This window comes from Drosophila novamexicana, unplaced genomic scaffold (assembly GCF_003285875.2).
Source record: "Drosophila novamexicana strain 15010-1031.04,08,12 unplaced genomic scaffold, DnovRS2.1 tig00000193-arrow-pilon, whole genome shotgun sequence".
NCBI lineage: Eukaryota > Metazoa > Arthropoda > Insecta > Diptera > Drosophilidae > Drosophila > Drosophila novamexicana.
The window spans coordinates 7,186,056-7,213,029 of NW_020824787.1; the positions used below are offsets into that span (position 1 = coordinate 7,186,056).

Here is a 26,974-nt window from a genome sequence, read left to right on the forward strand (position 1 = left end):
GTGCGTCAGCAAACTTTTCCAAAAATTACAACAAAATATTACTTATAAAAAGTTAATATAAAGCTGCATGTAAATTATATATGCTTTAGGGAAAGCATAAAAAATGATTAGATTTTCGCCAAGATAAAAGTTATTTAAACTGATAATGTCTATGGTTTTACCAGAGTATTAAATTGCCGTTTTAGTGTGATTAATTTTTATACTCCTTTTTTTGTTGCTTTATAAGTGCTTTTTTCTCTTTTTGTGATTATTTACACTCAAACAAATAGCGCTTGAAAGTTTTTCTTTTGCCCCGCAGTTTGTCTGAATGAGATTGTGTGTGTGTGTAAGTGTGTGTGTGTATGTGTGTTCTAGTGTATTCGCCATGTGAGTTTGCATTTCCTGCCTGCATTTGCAGCCTGAGTGCGCAACGAAACACACCCAAACATCGCACACGCTGCACTGCCCAACGTGCCCCCCCCCCCTATTGCCCCTCCCTGTTGCTAGTCGTTTGTTAAACTTAATTTTACGCCTTTTTTACAACTTGCAGTTATATGTTGTAAAATATAAATGCGTGTGTGTGTGTGTAAGCACTTGCACTACAAACACATAAACACACACACATACACACTCACACAAAAATGCCAAAAAAGAAAAAGCCGTAAAAAACTGACGCACACGGGCTATATAAATAGGCCTGGAAAACTGTCGCATCATCAGAACATATGAAATGTATATGTAAATGTACTTGTGCGCGTTTGTGTGTGTGTGCGTGCGCGTGTGTGCTTGGCGTGTGTTTTTATGAGGCAGAGTGCATCATCATGGCTCAGCACTTAGGTCGTGATAACCCTAATCGCAAATGCCAGTACACGTAGTCCTCAGTCCCCTAGCTGACTCTAGTTGCCCCCTGCACCTTGCCCCTTGCACCTTGCCCCTTGCCCCTTGCCCACCCCATCACAGGTGTTGACCTTCACACACACTCACCTGAAGCTGCGCTCGGATATGTCCTGCAGCTCATTGTCGATTAACTTCAGTGTCTTCAGACGCAGTCCCTGAAATGTTTCATCGTCGACGCTCTGCAGATGCGTATTGGACATTTCGATGTAGCGCACGCTGCTGTGTATGAACTCTATGAAAGAGAAAGAGATAGAGAGAGTGAGAAAGAGAAAGGGGGAGAGTTAGTTGGAGCTGCATATATGGTTGAGCCGATGGCGAGCAAGTCAAAGTGACGCTGGCTGCCAGCATTGGCGGCCAGTTCATCATTCAAATTGATTTTAAACGGCATTTGAAGCGTTTCCCATAACCCGAGGCAACAGCTCCAGATCCGCGCCCTCACGCCACCCGCATAGCAAGCCGATGGAAGAGGGGGGAGCGGGTTTCTGAGGCTAACGATGATGGCTTTTGTTTTGGCAGTTTGATAGCAGGCGCGTTAAAGCAAATGGGTCATCAGCGAGCCATTGGCCCACACAATAGACCAAGAGGGGGGCAGACGAGGCGGAGAGGGAACGGAACCCTCCCACTCCCAGCATTGGGAAGCAGGCTGCTGGCCACCGAGCCAACGGGGCAGGACTTTGATTTTTATGCGCTTTTTCCGTTTTCTGTACCCCGCAGCCCGCCCAGCCGTCTTCATAATGGCCCAACGACCAAAGCAATTTAAAAAGGCACTTTAGATATATTGGAAGAGTGACATCCTTGGCAAAACAAACAACGCGCAGAACGCTTTACTTGATTGCCCAGCGTTGGGCGGGCCGGGGAGGAGTTCTGCACAAAATTTATATAACATTAAGAGCAAAATAGATAAGATAACATTGCAAATACCAAATATGTTGAGAAATACTTCTTGGACCTGGCAATATATATATACAGATTTATATATATATACAGATTTATACCAGGTATGGAATGGAAACGGAAACTGGAAACACCTGCGGAATGGTTGGTAGGATAAAGGATTTTAAGATATTCTGGAATCTGCATGATTGCATAACTCTCGCGAGTTTCCATAATTCAAGACAAAAACCCCGAGAAAATATTGTGTACTTTGGCAAACTGAAGCTTTGATAGCCTAATAGACATTTATCTCACGGTTTTGGGGGTTTTATATCAACTCGGCTGTTGATGCTGATTATATATACTTTAAAGAGTCATGACAATTCAACGGAATTATCCGATTGTTAGCCCGCTACAGAGAACGTTTCAATATGAGAACTGAAGTCTTTGATCCCCGAACATCTTAGTTATCGTATCTTGGGTGCTAAAGCACCCTATTTATGGATCATACGTTATAAGCCAAAGCAACATGGCTTGGGGTGAAGGCCACGACGACTACGAGTATTTAAAATGGGTGTTTCAAGAGCGACTTGGAGCGCGGGGCAAGTGTGTGAAGTGTCGCAATTAATTTGCGATTCGCTGAGCATGTGTTAATTAACAATGGCGACAAGGTCCTTGGAGTGCGCCCGCGGCTCTCTCTCGGAGGAGCGGCAGCCGTAACCCGTGAGCGGCGCCTGGTGACCATGTGTTTTTAGCCTGATTATACGGAATGCTCTGCTCCAAAGGGAATTTCCATGTCATGCTTGTCAGCTTAAATTATGGCCTGGCCTTAGCTCAAGCAAACGGCATTGCGCCGCGCTGCGCTGCGCAGGGCGGCTGTTGGGTGTCACATTGCCTGGCCACGCCCCGGCCGCAGTTCGCAGCTAACCCGCCCAAAACCACCGCAGCAAATAGACAAAAAAAGAAATAAGAAGAAAAAGCGTAATATTTTTTTGTTCGAGTGCGGGGCCGAGAAGTGAGTGCAGCGCGGCCGCAGTAGCCGGGCCAGAAAACTGACGTGCAACATGAAAATGCACTTTTCGCTTTTAATTGAAAATTTTTTACGTGAATTGTCATTTCTCTGCCTCTTTTTCACTCTTGTTTTCTTTTTTTTTTTTTAATTTTGTTGCTTTCATTTGGTTTGGTTTGGTTTGTTGCAAACTTGTGTTTTTTCTTTCGTTTTTTTTCGGGTATTTTTAGTTAGCAGGTTGGCTGACAGCTTTCAAAATAAGAGACACACACACACACATTGACAGGCTGTACAATATGCATGTATGTGTAGCTCTCATGAACAGACAGCGTGTGTGTTTCTGTGTGTTTGCCGGGCTAAAGTCAAAGTGAAGTTCGATTGCTGATTGTCAGGATTTTGTCATTGATTTGGCCATGAACAGCATCAATTCAGCAGAAATTCCTACAGTTGACTGCACTTAAACAATTAATAAACAATTACGTAGTGTAAATAAATTATGGACAACAAATTGCTAACCAAACCGAAATTTAATTACAATTTTCTGAGTGAAAGTTTCACTCATATTAATTTGATATTGTAGAAAATATCATAAAGAAAAGTATTTATTTTCTTTATAGATATTTTTATTTTCTGCATTCATATATTTTATGCTTTTTGTAAGTAAAGATTGAAATATGTTTAAATTGACATTATTGTATTTCTAGTTAGCACTTAAAACGATTTAATTTTCTTATAATTTTTATTAGAAGTGTTTTTTTTTAATTGTCCATTTTCAGACTGTCTATTTTTCATAGACTACTTTTAATGTAATGTAAGTGAAACCTAAAATTAATTGGATATGTTTAAATTGGCATCAAGTAGACACTCAACGTTTTTAATAATTTAATATTATTTTTGTTTTTAGTCATGAGGGTTTTTGTTTAGACACTTTCAGCCTGTGAAACATGAACTGTATTTTTGCTGCATTTCATTTATTGTAAATTATACTTGTGTTAGAAACTCATCCAATTAGACAGTCAGTCTGTCATCGGTTTGTATACTCTTTAGAAGGTATTATAATATTGCTTTGAGATGTGATATATTTATATTTTTATATAGTATAGGTATATACTCTAGATCAGCATCAACAGCCGAGTTGATATGGCCATATCTGATTTATTTCTGTCCGTCTGGCTGTTTCTATGCGAACTATTTTCTCAGTCTTGAAACTGCGTCTTCTTCCTGTTGCAGGCATATATGTCGGAACAGGCCGGATCGGGCAACTATATCGTATAGTTGCAATTGGAACAATTGCCAAAAGAGTAGGTTCCTGCATGGCGAATTTTGTTGCTTATCAAAATATCTTGACTAGAACCAGCATTTTGCTATTTGAACTAAGCTACTTACATATCGAGCCAAGTGTTATCAATATTCCACTACTATATTGCATAGCTCTATATAAAGAAGCGGTCGAAAAACTACATCTAATATTCTGGTTTCCAAGATATTTTCAACATACTCAGCCTTAACTAGCTTAACCATACTCACACACACTACAAGGGTATCAAAGTTTCGGCATGCCGTAGCTTTCTCCTTACTATTTAAATTAAAATGTACTACTAGGATGATAATTAACTTTATTGTTGCAGGCAAATTATTATTTTGAATTTCTAATAGGACAAATTCATGATTTCCCCAAATGCAGTTATTAAAAAATTACGAATTCATGGCATAAAAAATAAAATGTATTTATTTGCACAGCTCGCAACGCTAGCAGGCACAGCTTAAAGACTGAAAATAGCTTTGAAATGCTTTATGTGGCCAAAACATGGCTAATACAGACACACACACACACACACACACACACACACACACAAACAAACACAGGGACACACGTGCACACTAAACGACGATATACGCAAACAGCTTACATCTTAATTACATATCGCATATTAATACAATATTAATCATACGCCCTGTTGACACGCGCAACGGGCAACAAACGTGGCCAAAACGCATTCGCCATGCACGACGCCAGCTTGGCCGAAACAGTGTGTGCGCGTGTGTGTGTATGTGTGAATGTGTGCATATCTAAGCTGTTCAGCTGCTGCTGTTGTTGTTGCTGTTGTTATGAGTGGACAAGCAACACACACACATACACACAGGCACACCCACAGACACACGCACACAACATATGGCGTTAATAAACTTGAAGCTGTAGCCAGTTGCCTGAGGGGCGGGCAGGGCAGGTTGGGCATAGTTGTATGTCCATCGTATGTTGGCTTCTTGTATTTTATGGCCTCAAGTCAATTCTCTGACAAATGGCGAGCATATTTATTTATTTACTTTAGCTGCCAACGTCGCCATTTCCATGCGTTCCTGTCGCTTACCCCCACAACCCACAACCCATCCCCCCCACCATGCCACTCGTTTGCGTCACTTGCCAAGTGTTTATTCAACTCGCCAAAAGCAAGCAAATAAAAAAATAAGCAACAACAAGAACAATAAACTGGCAACAGAAACAGCAACAGCTACTAGTTGGCCAGCACATGGTCCAAAGGACAAAAAGAAATGTATATGTATAAATATGCCACAAGTTACAAGCAGGGTGAAACTTCGAGTAGTCGGGGATTTGGGCGGGGGGCTGCTTTATGAAACTATTGCAAATTAATATTTAAATATGTTTTGCTGCCTCTTGCGATAAACGGCAAGTAGAATTCACAAAGTTTCGCCATACTTACGTATTTAATTCAAAAGGCTTCTCGCTATTTTATTTATTTATTATCATTAGACCCTTCTAACGCATAGAAACCCATAAGGTATATATAATCTAGATCAGCATCAACAGCCGAGTTGATATATCTATGTCTGACTTCTGTCTATCTATCTATCTGTCCATCGGTTGAAATCGGTTGAAAAGTAGGTTCTTATATGGAAAAAAGCCGGTTTTCCAGGATGTTTTCATCAAACTCAGACTTTACGAGCTTTACCATTCTTACATACCAAAAGGCAACTGTATTAAAAATATCCTTACTCTATCGTTTTGTTTTTGTTATTTTGCATGAGCACACAGCAAAATATGTATATGATTGAAAGCATTCAAATAAAATCCGATAATCCAAGCAATTATAGTTTATGACAATACAATTAAAAATAAAGGCTCAGCTCTTGAAATACCGAAAAATGTACACAATCAAAATTTCATAACAAAATGTAAGCAAAAATTAATCAACGAAATAAGCGAAGAAATTCAAAGTAAAAAAACTCTTGAAATAACGAAAAAATTGCACAATATAATAAGTTAATTAATGTACAAAAATCAACGAATTCCAAGAAATGTATAAATTAAAAAAAAACATGTGCTCAAGAAAAACTAATAAATTTAACAGAAAGAACACCACAGCTAACATTTAATAAAATAGTATATACTTTTTCTAAAAATTGTGTTTTTACGAACTTAATAAAGCCTTTAGCAGAGAAATTTGTTCATAATATAAACTTTTAGTACTCCTTATAAAAGAGAGCGTCATTGATTGCTCTATTCACTTTTTTCTTTTCTTTGGTATATTTCTTTATAATATGTAGCAGAAACCTTAAAAAATGCTACATTTTTGGCGAAACAAAGAAAAGCTAGACGCATGCAGCATATTTAAAATAGAATTTTATGTTAACTATTAAGAATCTGTCTATATCTCCAATATTTAAAGCATATATTTTTGGTTGATTTTGTTGATATATTATTTAAGATGTCTGCCATAATGCATAGCCTAAAAATAAAAGCTTAAAGAAGCAAAGAAAGCAAGATTAAAACAAAGGGTCTATAATTTAAATTGTAATTATTCAACAAAAAAAGTTCAGTGTCTAATATTGGTTAAAATTTACGCATAAGATGCTTTTCATTGAATTCTTTTTGACTTGAAAGATTTAATATTTTTCTTGAAAACTTAAAATTTTTGGCTCAATAAAAGAATAGCTAAGCATATGCACAAAAAATGATATTTAAAACCAAATAGTTTTTTAATTGGCGTTTCCTCATCTTTAACTTTTGTTAGACATACTTTTTTTAAATATTTATCTCTTGAGCAAAAAACATCACATTAGAGAACATCTAAACAAATAATAAATGAAAATAAATAAACAAAAAAATATTTATATACATAATAAAAATGTCATAAATTAATTGCCACAAAATATAGAACGAGCAAAGCTTAAACCTAACATTTTTTTGAGCTGATATAAAAGTGAGTTAACCAAAAAGAGCCTTAAATTAAATAAGAATCTATATATGTGAAATATTTCGAAAAAGTAATAAATCAAGTTTTACAGAGATGGTTTGAGAGTTATCTTTCATCTCAATTTTCTCGCTACACACACACACACACACTCACACACACGACATACACTTTCAATTTTACAGCCCTATGGAACGCATAGGCCCCACAGTGTAGGGCAGCCAATCGGGCTGGCAAGTGCAGCGTTCGCCCTCAGCCTGGCCTTTGACCTCGCAACGTATGTGCTGATGAAGATTACGTCAGCTGAAAAGTTATTGTTTTGGTCCGGCATTCATTGAGGCAAGGCGATGCCTGCTAGTAGCAACTGTGGGCTTCATTTATATCCATATACTTTTGTGTCGTGTGCCGCAACAGCAGCAGAAGGAGCGCCAGCCAAATGGATGACAGCAGCAGGAAACATGCGGCAGCTGTGCGAGTTGTCTGCCGCCTGCCGCCTTTTTGCCTCTTGTTCGGTTCGCTTCGGTTCGTTCATTTTGTTTCAGCTTTGCTTCTGGTTAAGAAATAGTTTCGGCATGAAAATTGTGTCCGAATCGCATATGAAAAGTCTGTTGTTTGTCTGTTGCTGCATGTGGGCCAGCTGCCCCAGGGAGGGGCGAATCAGCAGCACTGGCCAAGCGTGAAAATGACCAGATAACATTAAAAATAAATCTAAATTGCACATTTCTGGCTTAAATATCATTTACGAACTGAACACAACACAAATTTAACTTTTAAAATCACCCAAAACAAAAGTTTGTGTATCTTTCCGACTCTTTTAAAGGACCTGACAGAGGGTATTTATATTCCTAATGAGAACAAGCTGAGTTGTTAATGTTTACCAAAACATATCTGCCAGAGTATTCGTCTGTCTGTTTCTATGAAAAACAGCTCTGCTTAAATATTAAATTTTTTAAACTTTCCGAAGGTTGCCCCATAGCTGTCGCAGTGGGATCGGATCGGCTCACTATATCATAAAGTTGTCAAAGATTTAGCTTTAATAGAACTTCTTTCATTTAATTTTTGATTTTATTAAATAAATCTTTTATTTTAATTTATAACTCATTTATTTTTTTAATCTTCTTTCATTTAATTTAATTAATTTAATTTTTTTATTCTAACTATTATTATATTTTTTTAAAGATATCTGAGGCAAAATTCATTATAAAAGCAAAATGTTATCAAAATCGAAGTTATATAATTTTTAGCTCTCATCAATTGAGTATTAGACCCTTGTATAAAACGTTTTCTCAAACAATGCAAATCAAGCCTTGTTCGTATGTTAGCAACATATGAACTAAATCTAATCAAAATCGGTGTACTATTTCACAGGGAATGGGGTGTGTCGGAGCATAGAAATAGAGCGAGCATTTCAAATATGTCTGAATGTGTATTTTATTCTGCACACATCAAACATAACTATTTCTTACATATTTTTTTACGATTTGTATGTGTCGTCAGGACATTTGCCTTTGGCCGGGCCAACGGCAGCTGCCTGCCTTCTGATGCTGCTGCTGCTGCTGCTGCCACAGTCACATATTTTTGGCAACACAAATTTTGGAATTTTTAATGAATTTCAAGTCGTTGTCATCATCATTGCAATTCCCCCGCCACCCACAACCCGCTGCCCGCTGCATGCTGCATATTTTTGTGTATTTTTGCGTGTGCCCCGAAAAGTATGCAACGTCTGCTCTGCTCTGTCCTGCTTCCTGCAGCCTGCAGCCTGCTGGCTGGCATGCCACTGTGGACTGCGGCCAAAACCAAACCCAACCACAGCACACAATGTCCATCTGTGGGCGCTGGACGGCGGCCACAATGGGCGTGGCACGCAATTAGCCAGACTGTCAAGCAAAGTGTTTTCCCCAAATGCACCGCTCCCCATCCAGCATCCCGCCCACACAGCTCGTTTTTTCTACATTAGAATTGCTAATTGCCAAAAGTTTTGTGCATTTTCTGCACTTTCTTCAATGCAAGCCAGCGACATGGAAGACATAAATTGCATTCAAGTGAGACATTTGTTTGAATATATTGTTTGAAGCGAGCAGATTGTAATTGTTGTAACGCCCACAGGGAAAATATGCCACGCCAGACCATCCTCAGGCTGCATGCCCCAAATTGTCAGATTGCTAATCAACAGTTGCAACATGGACAGACAAACGCGTCAAACGATTCAAGCATTTTGATACTGAATAAAACATTGTTATTATAGAAATACTCATGAATACGCAAAAATTGGTAGATGGCATTATATCAGAATATATTATTTAAAAAAATCAATATGTTAAATAAAAATATGCTCGGCAAATAAATGTAAATTAAGCAAAACAAATCATCTTCGTTGACCCAGCTTAAAGTTTTGTCATCTATTAATATTAATAATATGCAGAAATCGAAAATTGGAAATTTGTGCACTTTGTTTGGGTTTTTGGCTTTTAATTTGTATGCTCTGTGTCCATTGGAAATAAAAAGGGTATAATGCGCTTGTGCAAATGTATGTAACAGGCAAAAGGTAGCATCTCCAACGACATAAAGTATAAATATTCTTAATTACCATCAATAGTCGAGTCGATCGATGAACGGGTAGATCTCAGAACATATTCTTATATTCTTGCTAGAGACTGAAATATTGAACGTCAGTCCTGTTAGTGCACGCACGAGTTTGTTGCCGATAATCGATAACTCCGTTTCCAAGCAATCGATAAAAATCGATTTTTAAATACTGTTCTTTGAGCAAATCTGTTCGATTTTTAGAGCTAGAGTCACCAAATTTGGTACTTTCTAGAATAGTATAATATATAAAGATCAAATACCTTTCATTTTATAGCTATCGTACATTTGGAGCTTTTAAGGAAGGTTCAGAGTATTAACAAGTCGAGCACTCCCGACTAGAGCAGTATTTTGTGCTCTTTTCTATGTACATAATTTATTTATTTATATATTTTGTGAATGCTAGAGAGAATACATTAGCGGGTTTATTCGATAATTATAAATGTTTTACCCACGTAAGTTATTTAAATTTATATTATTCCCATATCAAAATTAATATTGTCAGATATAAGATGTGCCTTATAAGTCTCTTGAGTGCTGCCTGCTATGCGTTACGAATTCTCTGGCAATCAAAATAATATTCCAACTGAAAGACAACAGCATGAGAAATACTTTGCCATAACCATATTGGCTGGAGAAAGATACATATATATATATATATATATATATTTATATTATATATATATAACAAGCCACATGGCAAATGCATGCAAATTCGATAAATGTAAATTTACAAAAAGAAAATGCAAGAATAAGAAAAAGAATACAAATATGGTAAGTAAATTTTTGGAAATACGTCGAACACTGTGACAGATAAATTGGCAATGCGGATATAACAGCAGGTCCGGGCAGGGCAGCCCGGCCATGCCCCCCTGCCAAAAAAAAAAAAAAAGAAAATCCAAGCGCAGGGCCAATTGTAAGCCAAGAAAACTTTTCAATGGCTCAAACCCTCATATCTGGCAGTTGCCTGGCCTGCGAGGGCCTGTCAATTTGTGTGTCTGTGTGCGTTTGTCTGTGTTTGTGTGTGTTTCCAGTCAACAGTTTTGTGGTTATTCGCAACTTTATGCCGCAACTTGCAAAAAGGCGGCAGCGGGCGTGGCCAGCTGTTTGCATTCTGCAGCACTGTAGGTAATAGCAATATTTTGTGGCACAACAAGCAGACAACAGGGGCAAGTGCATGCTGGAGGGGGCAGAAGGGGGGATGATACGAATGCGGAATGGTAACGAAATGACAATGGAGCACAAAACTTGCCATTCATTACTTAAAAACTACAAAATTAGCGTGGAATTTGCCACAGCAATCGTTAAAAACTTTATGCCGAACGCAGCTGAAGCAGCACGAGGAGCAGGGCAGACGAAACCGAGGCAGGACACAGCCGAAAAAACTTTATTTTTACAACTAATTGGCAAACTTAAATGTAAGATTTAATTTTGTTGTGGGTAACACAGCAGCAGCAGCAGCAGCAGCAGGAGCAGCAATCGGCAGGACAAAGCCGTTTGAAAGCTTCATTAAAAAATTACAATGCGCTGCAGGCGGCAAACAGAGCAAGAGACAGAAAACGAATGAACGAAGGGGGGGGGGAGGTGTTGGGCAAGGGGGGGGGTTAGTGGTTGTGGCAAGTGGCATTGTCGACTGGCTGCCAATTTATTGCGCAGCCGAACAAAAATATTTGCCACATAAATAAAACTGAGACAAGTTTGAGGCAACTGCTGGTTCTGCTGCTGCGTCAGCGACACTTTGACAGCAGCTGGCCAATATACATACATGTACATGTTTGTATGCGTGTGTGTGTGTGTGTGTGTGTGCGTGTGTGCTGACTCACCTGGAAACTTGTACAGCGCCACCTCGTTACAATTAATCTCAATCAGCGTGGACGTCTCGTTGGGCAGTCCGGCGCACTGGCACATCGAGTTGAGTGGACACGCGTAGAGCACATCCTGCTGCTGGCTGCCGAGCAGCGCGGCCGATCCTCGAGCCGGCGGCGGACCGCGCGCTAAAGCGCGTGCCGTATTTCTGGCGCTGCGCTGCATCGCCCTGTGTCCCGCCCCAGCAGCACCTCCGCCATCGAACTGCCAGCAGTGGGCGGTGCACACGAGGCACGATATTAGCGCCAGATACAGGTGCATGCTGCAACAAGAAAGATGACAATGAAAACAGTTAGCAATGGGTTGAAGATTCTCTTCTTTAATCTGTGGGTCTGCCTATAAGGTGCGGCGATGCCAGATAACTTGCAGGGAGTACTTTTCTAGGAAAAACGACTCACAGTTCTGACTTCTTAGGTAGCTTATATGACCAAATATCTTTATCTTTACACATTTTTCAATTTTAATATAAATAATTAAATACCTGTGTAAATACAGATATATAATTAAAATATTAGTCTATGGATCTGGATAAAGATAAAAAATTATATAATATAATTTTTAAAAAGTTTAAAAATTAGGAATACAAAATATTTTTTAAATATTTACATTTTCTTTTTTGACAAAGCAAAACAACGCACCCAACTAAGTATGTAACTTTTATTAAATTTGTTGAAATTTTTTGTTGAAATTTGAATAAGCAATATTTGATAAATATTTCTTTTATTTCTTTTTTTTATTTTGAAAACTTTTTATTACATTTTATATTCTTCTCTCTTAGAAATGTTTAAAATTTGGTAGTTTAAAAAAGGTAGAAAAATTTGCTCTTGTTACTGACATTTCTTTTTCTATTTTTAAATTGTTAATTAAAGCGCATAAAAACATATTTTTATTATATTCATATTTATAACAAAAAATAGTTAAAAAATTGCAAACAAACATTTCAACATTTTTTTGATAATCTTTAAGATATTTTAAACGTATCAAAATAAGTTGTTTTTTTTTTACATTTATGTTCTTCATTCTAAGAAAAGTTTAAAATTTAAGAGTGGAAAATATTGTCTGTTTTTATTGACAGCTTCTAAGATAATATCTAAAATGTTTTTTATTTAATTTATATTTTTAAAATAGTTCAAATATTGAGAGCAAATAATATTTGGTAAATATTTCCCTTTGACAAAGTGTAAAATATTTAAAGCGCCTCAAAAGAGGTTTTTGTGACACAGACAAAATGAAATTTAGTCGAAAAACGTTCTAAGCAACTGCATCGAAAGCCATTCCTTACCTTTGCCGCACTAAAGCGAAGCACTTATTCCAATACAACAACAACAAGGAGCAAAAAACTCTGAGAAACCATAACCAACTGCATTTGTAACTTTGTGAAAATAAATAAGAGCAATAAAAGCACACACAAATAAGTTGGCATAATCTGTAGAGTACTATCTTAAATAAAATATTATATGCTTCAAAATATTTTAAAATTTGTGGTTTATTTTCGCAGAAAATAAATTAAACACAAGCAAACTGTCAGCGGTCATAAAAATTGTTGGGAATGCATTTAGAAAAGACCTGCACTTAGGATAAAGCTCACACAGGCTAAAAGCCCCAGACAACAAAAAAGTTAGTAGCCAAAAACGAAAACTGCATGTAAATATTCAAATATTGCAATATTTGCCTGGTTCAACGTTTAACGTTGCGGTTAGTAAAAATAAACAACAATTTCTCAATAGTTTACGATACAAATTGAACATTCAAAAAACAATACGAGGAAGAAAAAAGGCAGGTGGTTTGTTGCTATAACAAACATATTTTCAAAAGATGAGAAATAAATAAAGTTTACAATCAACGAAATTCAAGCTCTTGTTGAAACTGTGCAAAATTAATGGAGCGTGGCATATAAAGACGCTCATTAGGAGAGCTCTGTCAGACACCTTTGGTCTTGGCATTTATTTATTTGTCGCTGCTTAGCATAAATCGCACGTTAGAGCGAACAGAATGGCATAAAATTAACGCAACTCCCTCCCATGGCCATGCGAGCAACATTAAAAGGCCCAGCTCAATAGCACAGTGGAGCCCAAAATGTATTACGTAATATAAGGTAAATAAATAAAAAGTAAATTTTAAATTATTTTAAATTATTTCTATATTATATTAGAAGGTATTAAATATTATATTATTTCATTTCTAACTACTTAATAAATCTGTTTCAGTCTCCACTTCAAGAAGCTTGCCGATGATTAGCCCAAATATATCGAAAAATAAAAATTAAAAACAAAATAATATTTCATTTTTGCATTTAATAAGCACGGACATCAAGCCAGCTTAACTAAGACATAATTAATAAATATTTTCAGCTAAATAATATATCTATTTTTTTACTCCCTTGAAAATGTTTAAGATAACAATATTCTATGCAAAATCAATTTTAAAATAATAGAAAGAAAGTAAAAAATAAATATTTTGATATAAAAAATAAACATAATGTTTGCCTCGAGAACTTAACAATAACAATATTGTGTGCAAAATCCATTTAATAATAAAAGAAGTTCCTATTTTAAAATTAAAAGAAAAATATCAAAAAAAATATATATATACATATGTATATTTACATATAAATAAAAAATAATATTTGCGTATTTCAAAGATATATTTTAGGTTAGACCAAATTTTATGTTCAGATACTTTTGACAAATATTATTCTGATTATAAAAATGTTTGACATTATATATAAGAAGATATATAATAAGACTAATTAAGCATTCATTAGCTTTAGCTTAAATAAAGTTTTGTATGCATTATAATTAGATTTAGCTAAAATTAAGTTTTATAAATTTTATTTTTTCATTAAGCGGGCCGCTGTTAATAATTTTAATAAATTAACATCTGTGTTTCAGTATGCAGTATTTATTTTATTATATTATTTTCTTATAAATGTATTTAACTTCTGTGATTTATTTACTCTACTATGCCTTTCGGCATCCCCACTTACGCCTTCATTAATTTTATTGTATTATGTTTTGTTTTTTTTTTTTTTTTTATAATTAAACATCTCTGATTAAAATTAATCTACTATGCCTTTCGGCGGCTACCATTGGTGAATCTTCATTTTAATTTATTTTGTATTATTTGTTTATTTTATTTATTTCCAGTCATAAATCATATTTCATTTTTTATCCATAGTTCAGGCATTTCAATGCCAGTGTGCACACATTGTCGCCTGATGGAGAGCTCCTCAGCTCGGCTAAGGGTGAAGTTCACCTAAAAGCTTGCGACAATTCATGCAAATGAGTCGCAGTCACACACGAGCTCCGGCACTCACACTCTCCTACACACACACTTTCATATACTCGCATTCTAATGCCTCTAACCTTACAAAAAAGTGCGCAACCACAGCACGTAGAAGCTCATGCACACACACACACTCAGGCACACTCTGGCACAGGACTTTCATAGAGCTCTGGCATATAAAACATGTTTCATGTACGTAGATGTGTGATGTTTATTTGACACGCCAAAGTATATAATAACAAATAAAAACTTTGGCACACCAGACGACGACAACGACGACGACGACGGGCGACAACTGCTAGGACTCTGACAAGGACGACGATGACGACGAGTACGGCCCATTAGCACGATTGTTGAGCTTTAAGGCTTCGACGGTTTGGGTACCTAGGCGCACATTACGAGGGCCCATAAAAGTAGAGACCCAAAAAAAAAAAAATCTCCCATCTACTGATAGGGACTACAAAAAGAGCGCTGAGAAGTGCGCCAAGCCCCGAGCCAGGCGTGTGCACAAGTTATTTAAGTCAGCTTAAAATTTGGGTATAAGTAAAATATATGCTTTTTGTTAAGAAGGTAGCTAAAGTCGGGAACTATAAGAAGCTACTACAGATGTAACGTATACATATATATACTAGTTTCTAGTTCTAATTTTAATTAAATAAAATACATTCAGGAGCAATGTTTATAAAATCAACCATCCAGAGAGAGAACTGGCTGACAATTATCAACGATTATAATCGAAAGCTTTATTTCTCTATTTCAATAATTCAATTTGGAATGATATTATATAATAGATAACTATTTTAATAGATATTTTGAATATTATAAGCTCAAAGGCTTTTGGCCGTTATTCTGTGCCTTTTTGGGTATCTTCCAGTTGGACACATTCTGAATAGTTTTCTTATTAATATCTATAAAGACTCCTATTCTTGCATCTGCATCTGTCAAAGTTTTTAGACAGCGTTTCTATCGATATTTACACCCAAAAATATTTCAATATATCGATAAGCGAATATATGTTAGCTCCAACCTTTATTTACTATCGCATTTCTGTATAAAAAGTTCAGCGAAGAAAACTAAAAATCAAGTACGTCAGATTCGCTGTTCGCAAATTAACAAGAGAATTCTAATTGATTGAAAAGTTATTTTAGCATAGAATAGAATCGATCCAATGGCTGAGCCGCCAATTGCTGAGCAGTTGAAAATGAAAAAATTGAAATTGACGCTGGGTAAGTAAAAACTAAAATATATAAATACAATCCAAAATACATTCCCTTGCCACACAGATGAATACTCTGAGCAGTATGTGGACAAGGCGTCTGCCAATGTGGAATCCGCAAAGGACAAACATCGTGAACACTATATATTCGATACAAATATTATGGAGCTAACACTTGGTAAGTCGAACTTTCAGGAATTGACCCAAGTAAGGCTCAAAAATGTCCTTCAACACCTGCAGATGAGTATTATGAGAAGTTTGTGCTGCCCAAGGCAAAGCTTCAAGCAACTAAACATGAGGAAGAGCACAAAAACATACGCTATCAACGCACCCACTACTTTGGGCCCAGCTTTTTGGACCGCCAGCGTCAACCAAGGGAACCATCTGCCACTGACCAGAAGGGCGGCACAACAAATATGTAACCAGATGACGCCAAAGGAGCTGCTCCAGCAGACGGACTACCGAAATTCTGTTTGCAGCAGCAGCAAAAAGTACTCTCATTTAATGTGAATCCTGGCAATAAAGAGACTAACAGAGAAGTCCAGTATTCACTTGATACATTTTTATGTGGTGATAATAATATGTAAGCAGCTTCTGACTGAGCCAGCCAACCACCCTACTTAAGATACATTGAATGACAACGTAGGAAAAACAAATATTTTTATGTGATATTCATTAATTTGTTGATATAACAGCTTTTCGCCTGCGGTTTCGGCAATCGTTAAATGACAGCTGATACGCTTTCAAGTAGGTTTCCATGTAAATATTAAGCTGTTTTTTAAACTGCTCGAAAAAACAAGATCCTCTTAACAATTATCGGGCTGTTAACAAAGCCAAATTTCGTTAAATATATTTTCATGCAAATCTTTATTTTTATAGCTAATAGCAGAAGCGGCTGCCTTTTCAGGCTGTTTGCTTAATTATCACTCACTATATCAATTAATTTACTTATTTAATTATAAGTTTTTATTTAAGAGTATTAATATTATATTTATTTATTTATTTCAGTATCGCTATACATGAATATATATATTATTAATATTTAACTTTATTTTATATATATTTTTTTTATATATATATTTTGGAATTTTATAAATGTATAATTATTTATTTTATGTATGCCATCTGCCTTTTGCTGTTTACTTAATTATGCATCACTTTACTAAAAACTGTCATCAATTAAAATAAGTTTCCCAGCATTTGCATATTTATTTAATTTAATTTTTCTTTGCTTGTTATTCTGCAAATTGCTATTTTGATAATTAAATGGTGACAGCCGCACTCAGTCAATGTGATATGTTTGCTTAATCCCTTTCCTTCTATGAAAATATTTATTTATTAATTATTCGTTAATTTTTGTGCAAATCTTTGCTCCTTATTTACATTTAGTTCAACTGTACGTGCTGCCTTTGTCGGTAAAAAGCTATTTGCTTTCTTAATTACAGGGCCAATTGAGATTCATTAAATGACAACTAACGTGCTTGGAAATAGATAAGCATGGAAATCTGTATTGTATTAAATTAAATTGTTTCAGCCTCTCTCTGAAATTCTCATGCTGTTTACTTAGTTTACTTAATCATCAGCTCCCAGCTCTCATATGGATATCTAGCTTTGCTCAGCAAAATCAATATCAATCTTCAATTGCCGTCTGGCACTTTTGCTGATTGTTTTTCATTATGTTGATGGTGACAAATCGAATCTGCCTCTTGCAACATTTGGGCTGACCATGTAAAACCAAACGATACATCACACAGTTGAGTGGGTGAACGAGAGTGTGTTTTTGTGTGCGAGTGTGTGTGCTATATCATATCCACATTTATGCACCTTCAAATATTTTTCTGCTCAAATACACGCACATACACATATAGACCCACACACAAAGTCAGTCAGTCACTCGGTCAGGAAGAACAGTCGAGAGTTGCGCCAGAAAAGATAAATATGTCGTAAAAGTTTTTTATTTGCGTTTTATTTTTGATACAGCAAATGACTAACTTGTTGGCTGACATTCAGGCAAACAGACAGACGGACAGACAGACAGACAAACGGACAGTCAGACCTAATGCCCATAGCCAGCAGGTACAGCCGAAAGAGACAGAGACAGACAGTGACAGGGAGCGACAGAGAAGGCGAGTGCGTTAAACAAAGAAAGCTGGCTAGCAGCGAGTGACAGGCCAGCGACGTCTGTCACGCACAGACCGCCAGTTGCCCCAATGCGGGCGCTGCCTGACGGACCACCCACTCCCACCCCCAACCCCACTCACTTCTAGCCCTAAGCGTTGAGTAGAAAGTTTAAAAAATACAAAAAAATTAAAATGTGCCTGTTCTTAGCCGAACTTCTTGTACACTTTGGAAACATTTGTTTGGTGATCGATTAGGCCGAAAAATATTTTACAAAAATTGTAAATTTATGGTATGAGCTCTATGTTATTGTTATTATTTTTATTATTGATACTAAAGTCTTCTATTAAGACAATTAGCCATACTTTTAAAGGGGGCTTTTTTCATGGATTCGTTAAAAAAAAACATTTTTTAAGGCATATGAAAGAAATAAATCTGGGAATTATATATAAAGAATTATTTGAACACAGTATTTTTAAACATTAATATATTATTTCATAAAGCTATATTAACTACGCGCTTTAAATATTTAGATTTATAAGTGCCATTAAGATGTCCTCAGTATTCATTTTTTCCTCCAAGATCCATTGAAGAAATATTTTAAATTACCAAAAAAGTATTTTAAGACATTTATTTAAAAAATAGTTTATGATTTATATAGAATTCCCATTAAGTTGTTATAAGCTTGTTTAACAAATTCTGCATTATTTGTTTCTTAAATTCTGTTGTTGTTGGTGTTTCAAGTCTCTTTAGCAAAATACCTTGCTGTTTAGAGTATAACAAGCAGCTGGCAAAGCGCAAGCAGGACAATAAACTGTCCCTACTCACGGCCGGCCACAGTTTGCCTGGTGCTACGAAAAGGTCAACTGGAGGCAGGAGGCAGGAGGACGACCGCAAGTTTTTATTACGCATATAATGCCAGCGATTTGGCCCCGCGCTCACCCACCCGTTCGTTGGCTCAGCTTGGCTCAGGGCATGGGATCTGCATCATTTTTATACTTTTAATTTTTTATGCCGGTGACACAGTGACATCAAATGTCAACGAGCTGCACAAAACAAACAGCAGTCAAGTTCTGGCCAACGAGTCCTGCCAGCAGGGCAGCCACTAGCATAAATATGTTTAAGGATGAGCGTCCCAATGGAGGACGTAGCGCAGCGCAGAAGCGCAGCGAAGAGGCAGCACAGCAAGAAAAATGCTGAAAAACGTAGCATACATTTGGGAGCCGTTGCGCTCTGGCGAAAATTTGCGAGTTTGTGCGATAATAACATATGTAAGTTGCTTGTATATGCATGTCTGTGCGTGTGTCTGTCTCTCTTTCTCTCTCTCTGTGTGTGTGTGTGTATTGTAAATGGCGTGCAGGTTTTAAATTTAGCCCATAAGCTGCTGACTGCATTGGGGCAGGCAGCAGCTCGAGCGTGGCAAAAATTTAAAGCTGCCGCTCAGATGCGGCTCAAAACTTTAAATGAACTTAAATAAGTGGGTGTGTGTGTGTGTGTGTGTGTGTGTGAGTAAAGCTGTATGTGTGCGCAGCGTATTTAGCGCATTTTCGTCGACAGGTAGGTGTAAGCAGCACGGCATCGTGTATCTGTGAGATACATTCGAGTTAATCGCCGTAAAAGCACTTCAAAGTCAATTAGAAGCGTTCAAAGTTCATGAAAATTTCGTTTCGTTTTATTTTGTCTTCTTTTTTTTTTGTTTTGTTTTGTTTATTGTTTTAGTTTGTTTTGCTTGGGCGTGTTTTTCACAGAAATAAAGGAAACTTTATACGCAGTCAGTGGATCAAAGAGTTGGCAAACGAACTCAGATTTAAAACTGTTTTTGGCAACAAACAATTCAAGAGGCTGGCGCAAATGTAAAAAGCCAGTTAAATTAAACAGTTTACCTGTCGTGTACGCATTTAATTGCACTTTGTAATTGCTGTTGGTCTGTGTTCATGCAGCTACAATTTTTGGTTGCATAAATAATTTACGAGCTGGTCGCATCAAATCTCGTTTTTGTGCATGGATGAAAAAGTTAATTCAATAAATAATTAAAAACATGACACGACTGCAGCTGAACAGTGTGGCCATAGCTGCGTAAAATGAACCATTAAATTTGGATTTTACAGTGCAGTGGTCACACTGCTTAGGAGATATATTTAAAGCAACGCGATCTATTGAATAAACTAATGTATGCTATTAGCCCCAATTAATTTGAGTTCAAGGAAACTTGGAAGAAACTTGAAGTAATAAAATAAATATAAGTAAATAAGTAATACAAAAATATAATTGAATGTAATACATTAATATATGTAATCCATAATATAATATCATATTATATAATACAACATATAATATATGTATGTATGTGAAATGAATAATAATATAAACATTTAATTTCTTAAACCTATTTGTGGAAGCTTTGAATTGATGTAATTATAATGCAGTTAAAACTCAACTGGTTTTAGAATTCTATAGATTCGGCTTAAGACCAGAGAATGTTAAGCCCAAAATTCATGTAAGCTAGCCTCAAATTGCTTTTGCCTATTGTTAGCTATTGATTCGCAAAGCACATTGAATATGGCTCACAAATAGTACAAAAAGGGATTTAAGATTCCAACTGACTGGATAACTTTGTTTTCTGCTGAAAGCTTTGAGAATAACAGCAATAAAATTTTTGGAAGAACTCTGCGTGCAACTTGAGCATTTTGAGTTGGGCTCGTTTTAGGTTTTGTTTTCAGGTATTTCATGTATTCTGCTTCGGTAATTTACACGCTGGCAGGCATAAAGCCAACATTTCAAGACCAAAGCATCCTAGCATGCTATTGTTTTTATGGCCACATCTGCGCGCACACACACATAGGTACACACACACACACACACACAAGCTCACACCAGCAAATCATATGTCAAAATCAAAGTTAATCCCATTGTGTTATGTACAGCAATTGAAATTATGTGCTTAAAGGCTTTAGCCCAGCCTAACAAAGTGCAAATAAAAAACAAAGCAAAAAAATAAAACGCCACCCGCACAAAGCCAATTTGGCAATGTTGCAGTCGGCGCACAACAATGCCCCAAACGCAGCACACAAATTGCGTATGTTGCGCCCTGCCACACACATGTTTTTGCTGTTTTTATTTTTTTATTTATTTTTTTTTCAACTGCTGCCATTATTTTTGTTTTTATTGCGCAATACACGAAAACAATCATAAAAAAAAAGTCGAGCGGCGCAATTTGAAACAACTGCGGCAGGCACTTGAACCCAAACGGCTGACAGACGCGACAACAACAACAACAACAACAACAACAACAACAACAGCAGCAGCAAAAACAACAATAACATATAAAACAACAACAAACAATAACAGATTTATTGCATATTTCGCACTGGTAATTGAGATTAAACAGTTCAAAAAAGCAGCCGCTTGGCATTTCATAAACCCGCAGGACATACACACACACATACGTACAATGACACACACACACACACGCACACGCGTGTGCTTGTCCATAAAGCAACGCATAAATTTAAGAGCTCATACATCGTTTTGGCCTTTTGTCCCGCACCAATCGCCAACAAACCCTTTTTATTCCCTCGTAGAGGGTATTCAAATTTTGTCATGAAATGTGTAACGCATAACAGAAGACATCTACGACCCCATAAACCATATATACATATATTTGAGATCAGCAACAAACGAGTTTATATAGCCATGTCTACTGTCTGTCTATCCATCTGTTCGTCCATCCCTCCGTCCGTCTGCTTCTATGCGAACTAGTCTCTCAGTCTTAAAGCCATCGCCTTGAAACTTTGCATAGATCAGATTTTCTTTTGCAGGCTGTACATAAGTCGTAACTGGCCAGATTGGATCACTATATCATGCAATGTTCGATAATTGGGTTCTTGGATAGAACACTTTTATGGTTTTAAGATAACTCGACCAACCCTGGCGTTAACTAGTTTAACTATGATACTATCATACGTATTAGCAAAACCTTATCAGCGCTATTGGTAGAATCGTCGTTCGAATCGTTGCTCACAAATCTACTAAGCCGGCAAATTTCTACAAGGGTATTAAATCTTCGGCGTGCCGAAATGATCCTTACAACACCGTTTTTTTTTTTTGTTGCTTTTAGCCCTTTGGCCCGAGGTCATCATTTCGGTCGCCCAACTTGCATGTAATTCGTTTTAATAATTGTCAAGTTGCTGCCTTTATTTATGGCAAACTTTTAATAATTTAATTGCCGCTGCCCAGTGGCAAAATTGTTGCTGCTGTTGTTGTTGCTGCTGCTGCTGCTGCTGCCGTTTCAATTGCTGGATTTGCCGCATTCGCATTTAATTGATAAATGCGTCAGGCACTGCGCGCTTTGCCAGCTGTAATTATGGACGATTTGAATAATTCAATGCTCAGCTCTCGGTCCCGGCCATTGCGTTTTGTTTACGCAATTAATTGTGCGGTCATAGGCAGTGCACAGTGGCCTGCACAGTGCAGCACAGCCAAATCAATTGTTTGCTACTGATACGAAGAAAAAAGCCAAGTAAAACCTGACACTTCCAGAAAATGTTTTGATTATAAATAAAATAACTTATGCTTAGCTTCAGCGACCACATTTGGTTTAAAGTTAGCTCACAAATTCTCTATGAAAATGTGTACAAATGGTAACAGTTTTTGTCTGGGTTGAAGCTAGTTCATGAAGCTTAGCTCAAGGCGGCAACTCTGTTCTAACTATTGTCCTAGACATACACCATTTTTTGAGCGCGTGGTAAATCAAATTAATTAATTTATTTATTTATTTATTGGTGATAGGCAACAGCTATAAATTGCTTCATTTTCTTTATATTATTATTTGTTGCTACTCATTTGTAATTGAGTTTTAATTTCTTGTGCTTTTGCACCACTGTGCGATCGGGTTGCTTGGTCATCATCTGTTTGGCGTTCTCAACTTCAGTTCTGCACTGTCATTTGCTTGCTAAGCATTCCACACACACAGACACACACACTGGGACGCACACACACACATACGCGTCCGGCCACGCCCAGCGTGCGACACGACACAGGCTGACACGCCTACCCCTGGGCGGCGCCTCGGCCGCCACCAATACCAACACCAACAGCCGCTATGTGGTGCATAGTTTGTCGCTTGGCTGTCGCTCATAAGCAATTCATGTGTTTGTAAACAGTTCAATTTAATTTTAGTGCCGCGGGTGCGAAATTGCTGCTCAATTATTAAGGCAAAGAATTATTAGAACGGGGACTAGCGCCAAAGCACTTTTGTGCATCTGTCTGTGTGTGTGTATGTGTGTGTGTGCGTGTGTATGTGTGTGTGTGTGTGTACTGGCCAAGCACATTTGCCTAGGCCAAGCTAGCAGCTGGCAACTTCAGGTGTTTATTGTGGGTGGCACAGGGAATTCTAGTTCGTTTTAGGTTTTATACCGTTTCGGCACATAATTGCGGGCAAAACTGGAAGATAAATTACCCAAACTCAAAACTTTGACCTAAGCGCCGTTTCCGTGAGTAAGATTAATGATGCGGCAATTGCCAGCCATATAAACGGCAACTATCACAGCAGCAACAGCAACAACAACAACAACAGCAACAACATCAAGTCGAACAAGTTTATGGGATTTGAATCAAGGGTTGGCGGCGGCCCGAGTGGGTTGAGTGGCCCACGGGTAACAACATAATCATTTTAACAGCAGGCAACTATGAGAGAGCGCCACATGTGGCCAGGGCGCCCGACTAGGTGCGAATGGGTGCATATTTATGGATAAGGTGCACACACACACACATGCAGACACACACGCACACACTACTTGTGAGCAGATACTCAGTGAAAGATACATTTATTGCTTTGCCATAAACTTGAGTAATAAATTTTATTTTTATTGTTCAGCTCTCTGACTTCGACTCTGACTCTGTCTCGGACTGACTGAGCGACTGTGGCAAGCTGCGGAGTTTTTGGACTGAGTTTGGTTGAGTAAAGTTTCTGGGTACAGTGCCAAATTGGCATATTTATGACCAGTAGAGGTTCACGAGCGGCGTTTGCCAAAATAGCAAAACGATAAACGACACTTCAATGAACTGAGCGTACTCGTCGTGATTTATGCCACAGCCTGATCCAAATTTAAAACGAGCCAGAGCATCTCACGCGCAGACCTGCCACCATGCTAATGGACTTGAGAAACGAGCAAATCTGAATGCCAAATGTTCAGCTCGCAACGTTAAGTGAAATAAAATATATTACAAACGAACGACAAAGTGAATTTCAGTGAAGAAATATTATGTTTTTTGAGCTGATAGAGCCTTAACAAATTGAATTTAATTCTGTGATAACAAATCAAATCTTTTTATAAGAGTTAAGCTTGATTTTACTTTTCGTGCTCATAAAGGTTAAAGGTGCAATTTCTCATTTGAGGTGCTGCCCATTTTCGAGAAGAAACGCAATTCATATGAAGTGCTGCCCATTAGAGGAATAGATATTTGAAAACTTATTTAAGGTGTTGCCTAATTGATAAAATCGAAAGAAGTGCTGCCCAGCTTAGAAATATATATTAAGTTTCCTATTAAGAGTGCGGGACAATAAAAGAAACAAAGCGAGGAAGAAGAATTAAAGAATTATAGTTTTGCTAAGTAAAAATTCCTTTATAAAGTGTAACCCAGTAAATGGAAAAAAGTGATGCCTATTTGGGAAAGAGATATTTGATTTTTCACTTAAAGTGTTGCCTAATTAATATATTTTATAATATTAATTATAATTCATATTTAGCATTATATGGTGCACTGTCCCATTTGGAGTAGTGTTAAAATTGATTGAAGATAGAAGAATAAAATCTGAAAGCTTCGCTCAACGAACACTTGGCTAAGAAGTTGCATAATATACCCGAATTGCTTGAATATCTAATTATCAATCGAACTTCACTCTGTGATTAGAGACTGAATTACTTTGACGAAGAGTTACCCAATCGAAGATTGGGCATTCAATTTCTCCTGTGAATCAAGTTCCAAATGTAGTCTCTAATCTTCAATTTTTGCATTTAATTAGATATGCAATTTATCGGCCCAATTCAAGCGACCAAATTTGTCATGTGAATTGAATTTAAAATCTTCAATGGGCCAGCACTTGGCTTGCAATAATAGCTTCATTATGAATTAAAATAGAGCTCTTGCCCTGCCTCCCACATACACGCATACACACACACACACACACACCACACACTCACACACAAATAAGCAGGTATTACGTAAAATTTATGAATTCGTGGCATGATTCAAGCTAATCACGTGACACACAAAGCAAAGCGCATAAAAAAACATTATTTAAATATCTTAATGCTTTTAATTTACGAGTATATGCCATGTGGAGCAGCATTTGTGTGTGTGTGTGTGTGTGTGTGTGTGTGTGTGTGTGAATGTGCGTAGAAATGCCTATTTACTCGTCTATATGGGAATATTCAAATTTTGGCCAGGTGTATAATTAAATTGGAAATTGCGAGCGACTCAGGCAATATCTGGGCACGCACAGAACCTAAAAACCAAGTCAACAAAAAAAAATAATAAAAATTATACCCAACAAGGTGAAAACGTTTTTTTGGCCAAGCATTAGAGCGACGGTCTTTGCCGCCTGATGATTATGCAAAGCACTTGACCCGACAACGGGTCAAAATAAAAGCTCAAAGTTGGGTATTTAAGTCGAGACGAGGCGCTTAACTTGTGCTCCTTTTATCAGCCAACTGATACTCTACTCTGGATGGTCTCCGGGGCAATTTTCCTGGTATGTGTGTCAATGACCCCCTTGGGAGCCACCCAAGGGTAATAGTTACCCACTCGCCAATCCACACCAGAGCAGACCAACGCAACGGTGATATGCGTGTGCTGTTATAAACCTAATTAATGTATTAAACTTGCAAGATGTGTTATACGTTCCGTGTTTTAATAGGAGGGATGCCTAAATAGCTTTGCAGCTAAAAATACATTTTTGTACGTTTTACCGATTAGCAAAGTATTTTTATATCTGACTATGACTATATATTTATATATATAGAAGGCATACATTTAATTTGAGATTTTTAAAATCTTTTTGTTGTTATGTGTAGTAAGATATCAAATATTATTAGTGCATTTTGAGAAGTTATGGAAATGGAGTTTTTTTATACCATTTTATACCATTTTTTTATACCATTTTACAAAAGATTGCAGACGTCGAATATTTATATGATTATATTAATACGTTAATAAATTCTAAAAGTATAAATGGTCAGCGAAATTTAAAGCAAGGTTTTTGATATTTTTAAGCATTAAGGATCTATGTATATATATTATACGCTATTATGCTATTAATATAATTTACCAGAGAAATTAAAATAAGTTATGTTTTTGTTTTTTTAACATTTCCTCCTTAAATTTTCGTTTAACAAAAAAATAAAATTAAATCGCAATAAAAAATAAAAAAACATGCAAAAATGATAAGACGAAGATAAAAAAATACGCCTAATATATAATAAAAATTATTTTTAACTGCTGCATTTGCCAAGATAGTTAAAGTTCAATGCAAGTTATGGAGCAGCCCTCGTATGTGTATGTCGTTTATGTGGCACTTCTCTCATTAAATGCGTAAATTTAATTGGCTCAACGTCGCACGCGTCGTATAATTAATGACGTGAGTCAAAGTCAGAGCCAGAGCCAGAGACAACACACAACAGAGCTTGAACAGAACTGGAACTGAACTGAAACTAAGAGAGAGCCAACATCATCTGAATAAGTCATAAGGTCTTGGCTTTTCAAACAACAATAATAACAGCAACAAGAGCAACAAGAGCAACAACAACATCAACAATAGCAGCACTCGGCACAAATAAGCCATATCTGTTTCTGTATTCGTATTGACTGGCAGTTAACATGGCCAGGCAAAAAGTTTGCTTGAGTTTTCAACTGCTAGCAAAATTGTCCTGTGCATAC

At 36.9% G+C, this 26,974-nt stretch overlaps 2 protein-coding genes across 2 annotated transcripts in view; one reads left to right on the forward strand and one right to left on the reverse strand.

Annotated features, from left to right (window-relative positions):
- Window positions 1-26,974, reverse strand: part of LOC115759177 (chaoptin) — a 57,510-nt gene that overhangs the window by 13,843 nt on the left and 16,693 nt on the right. The window contains exons 2-3 of the mRNA XM_030700051.1: window positions 11,376-11,680; window positions 964-1,108 (exon numbers count right to left, since the gene is read on the reverse strand). Of these exons, the coding sequence (XP_030555911.1) occupies window positions 964-1,108; window positions 11,376-11,679 (449 nt within the window). The 5' untranslated portion in view covers window position 11,680. The remainder of the gene's footprint in view (window positions 1-963; window positions 1,109-11,375; window positions 11,681-26,974) is intronic.
- LOC115759179 lies at window positions 15,741-16,519 on the forward strand. Its single transcript, XM_030700054.1, has 4 exons — window positions 15,741-15,787; window positions 15,843-15,929; window positions 15,987-16,097; window positions 16,160-16,519. Exons 2-4 carry the CDS (start codon window positions 15,872-15,874, stop codon window positions 16,339-16,341), a joined length of 351 nt encoding a protein of 116 aa, XP_030555914.1. The 5' UTR covers window positions 15,741-15,787; window positions 15,843-15,871; the 3' UTR covers window positions 16,342-16,519.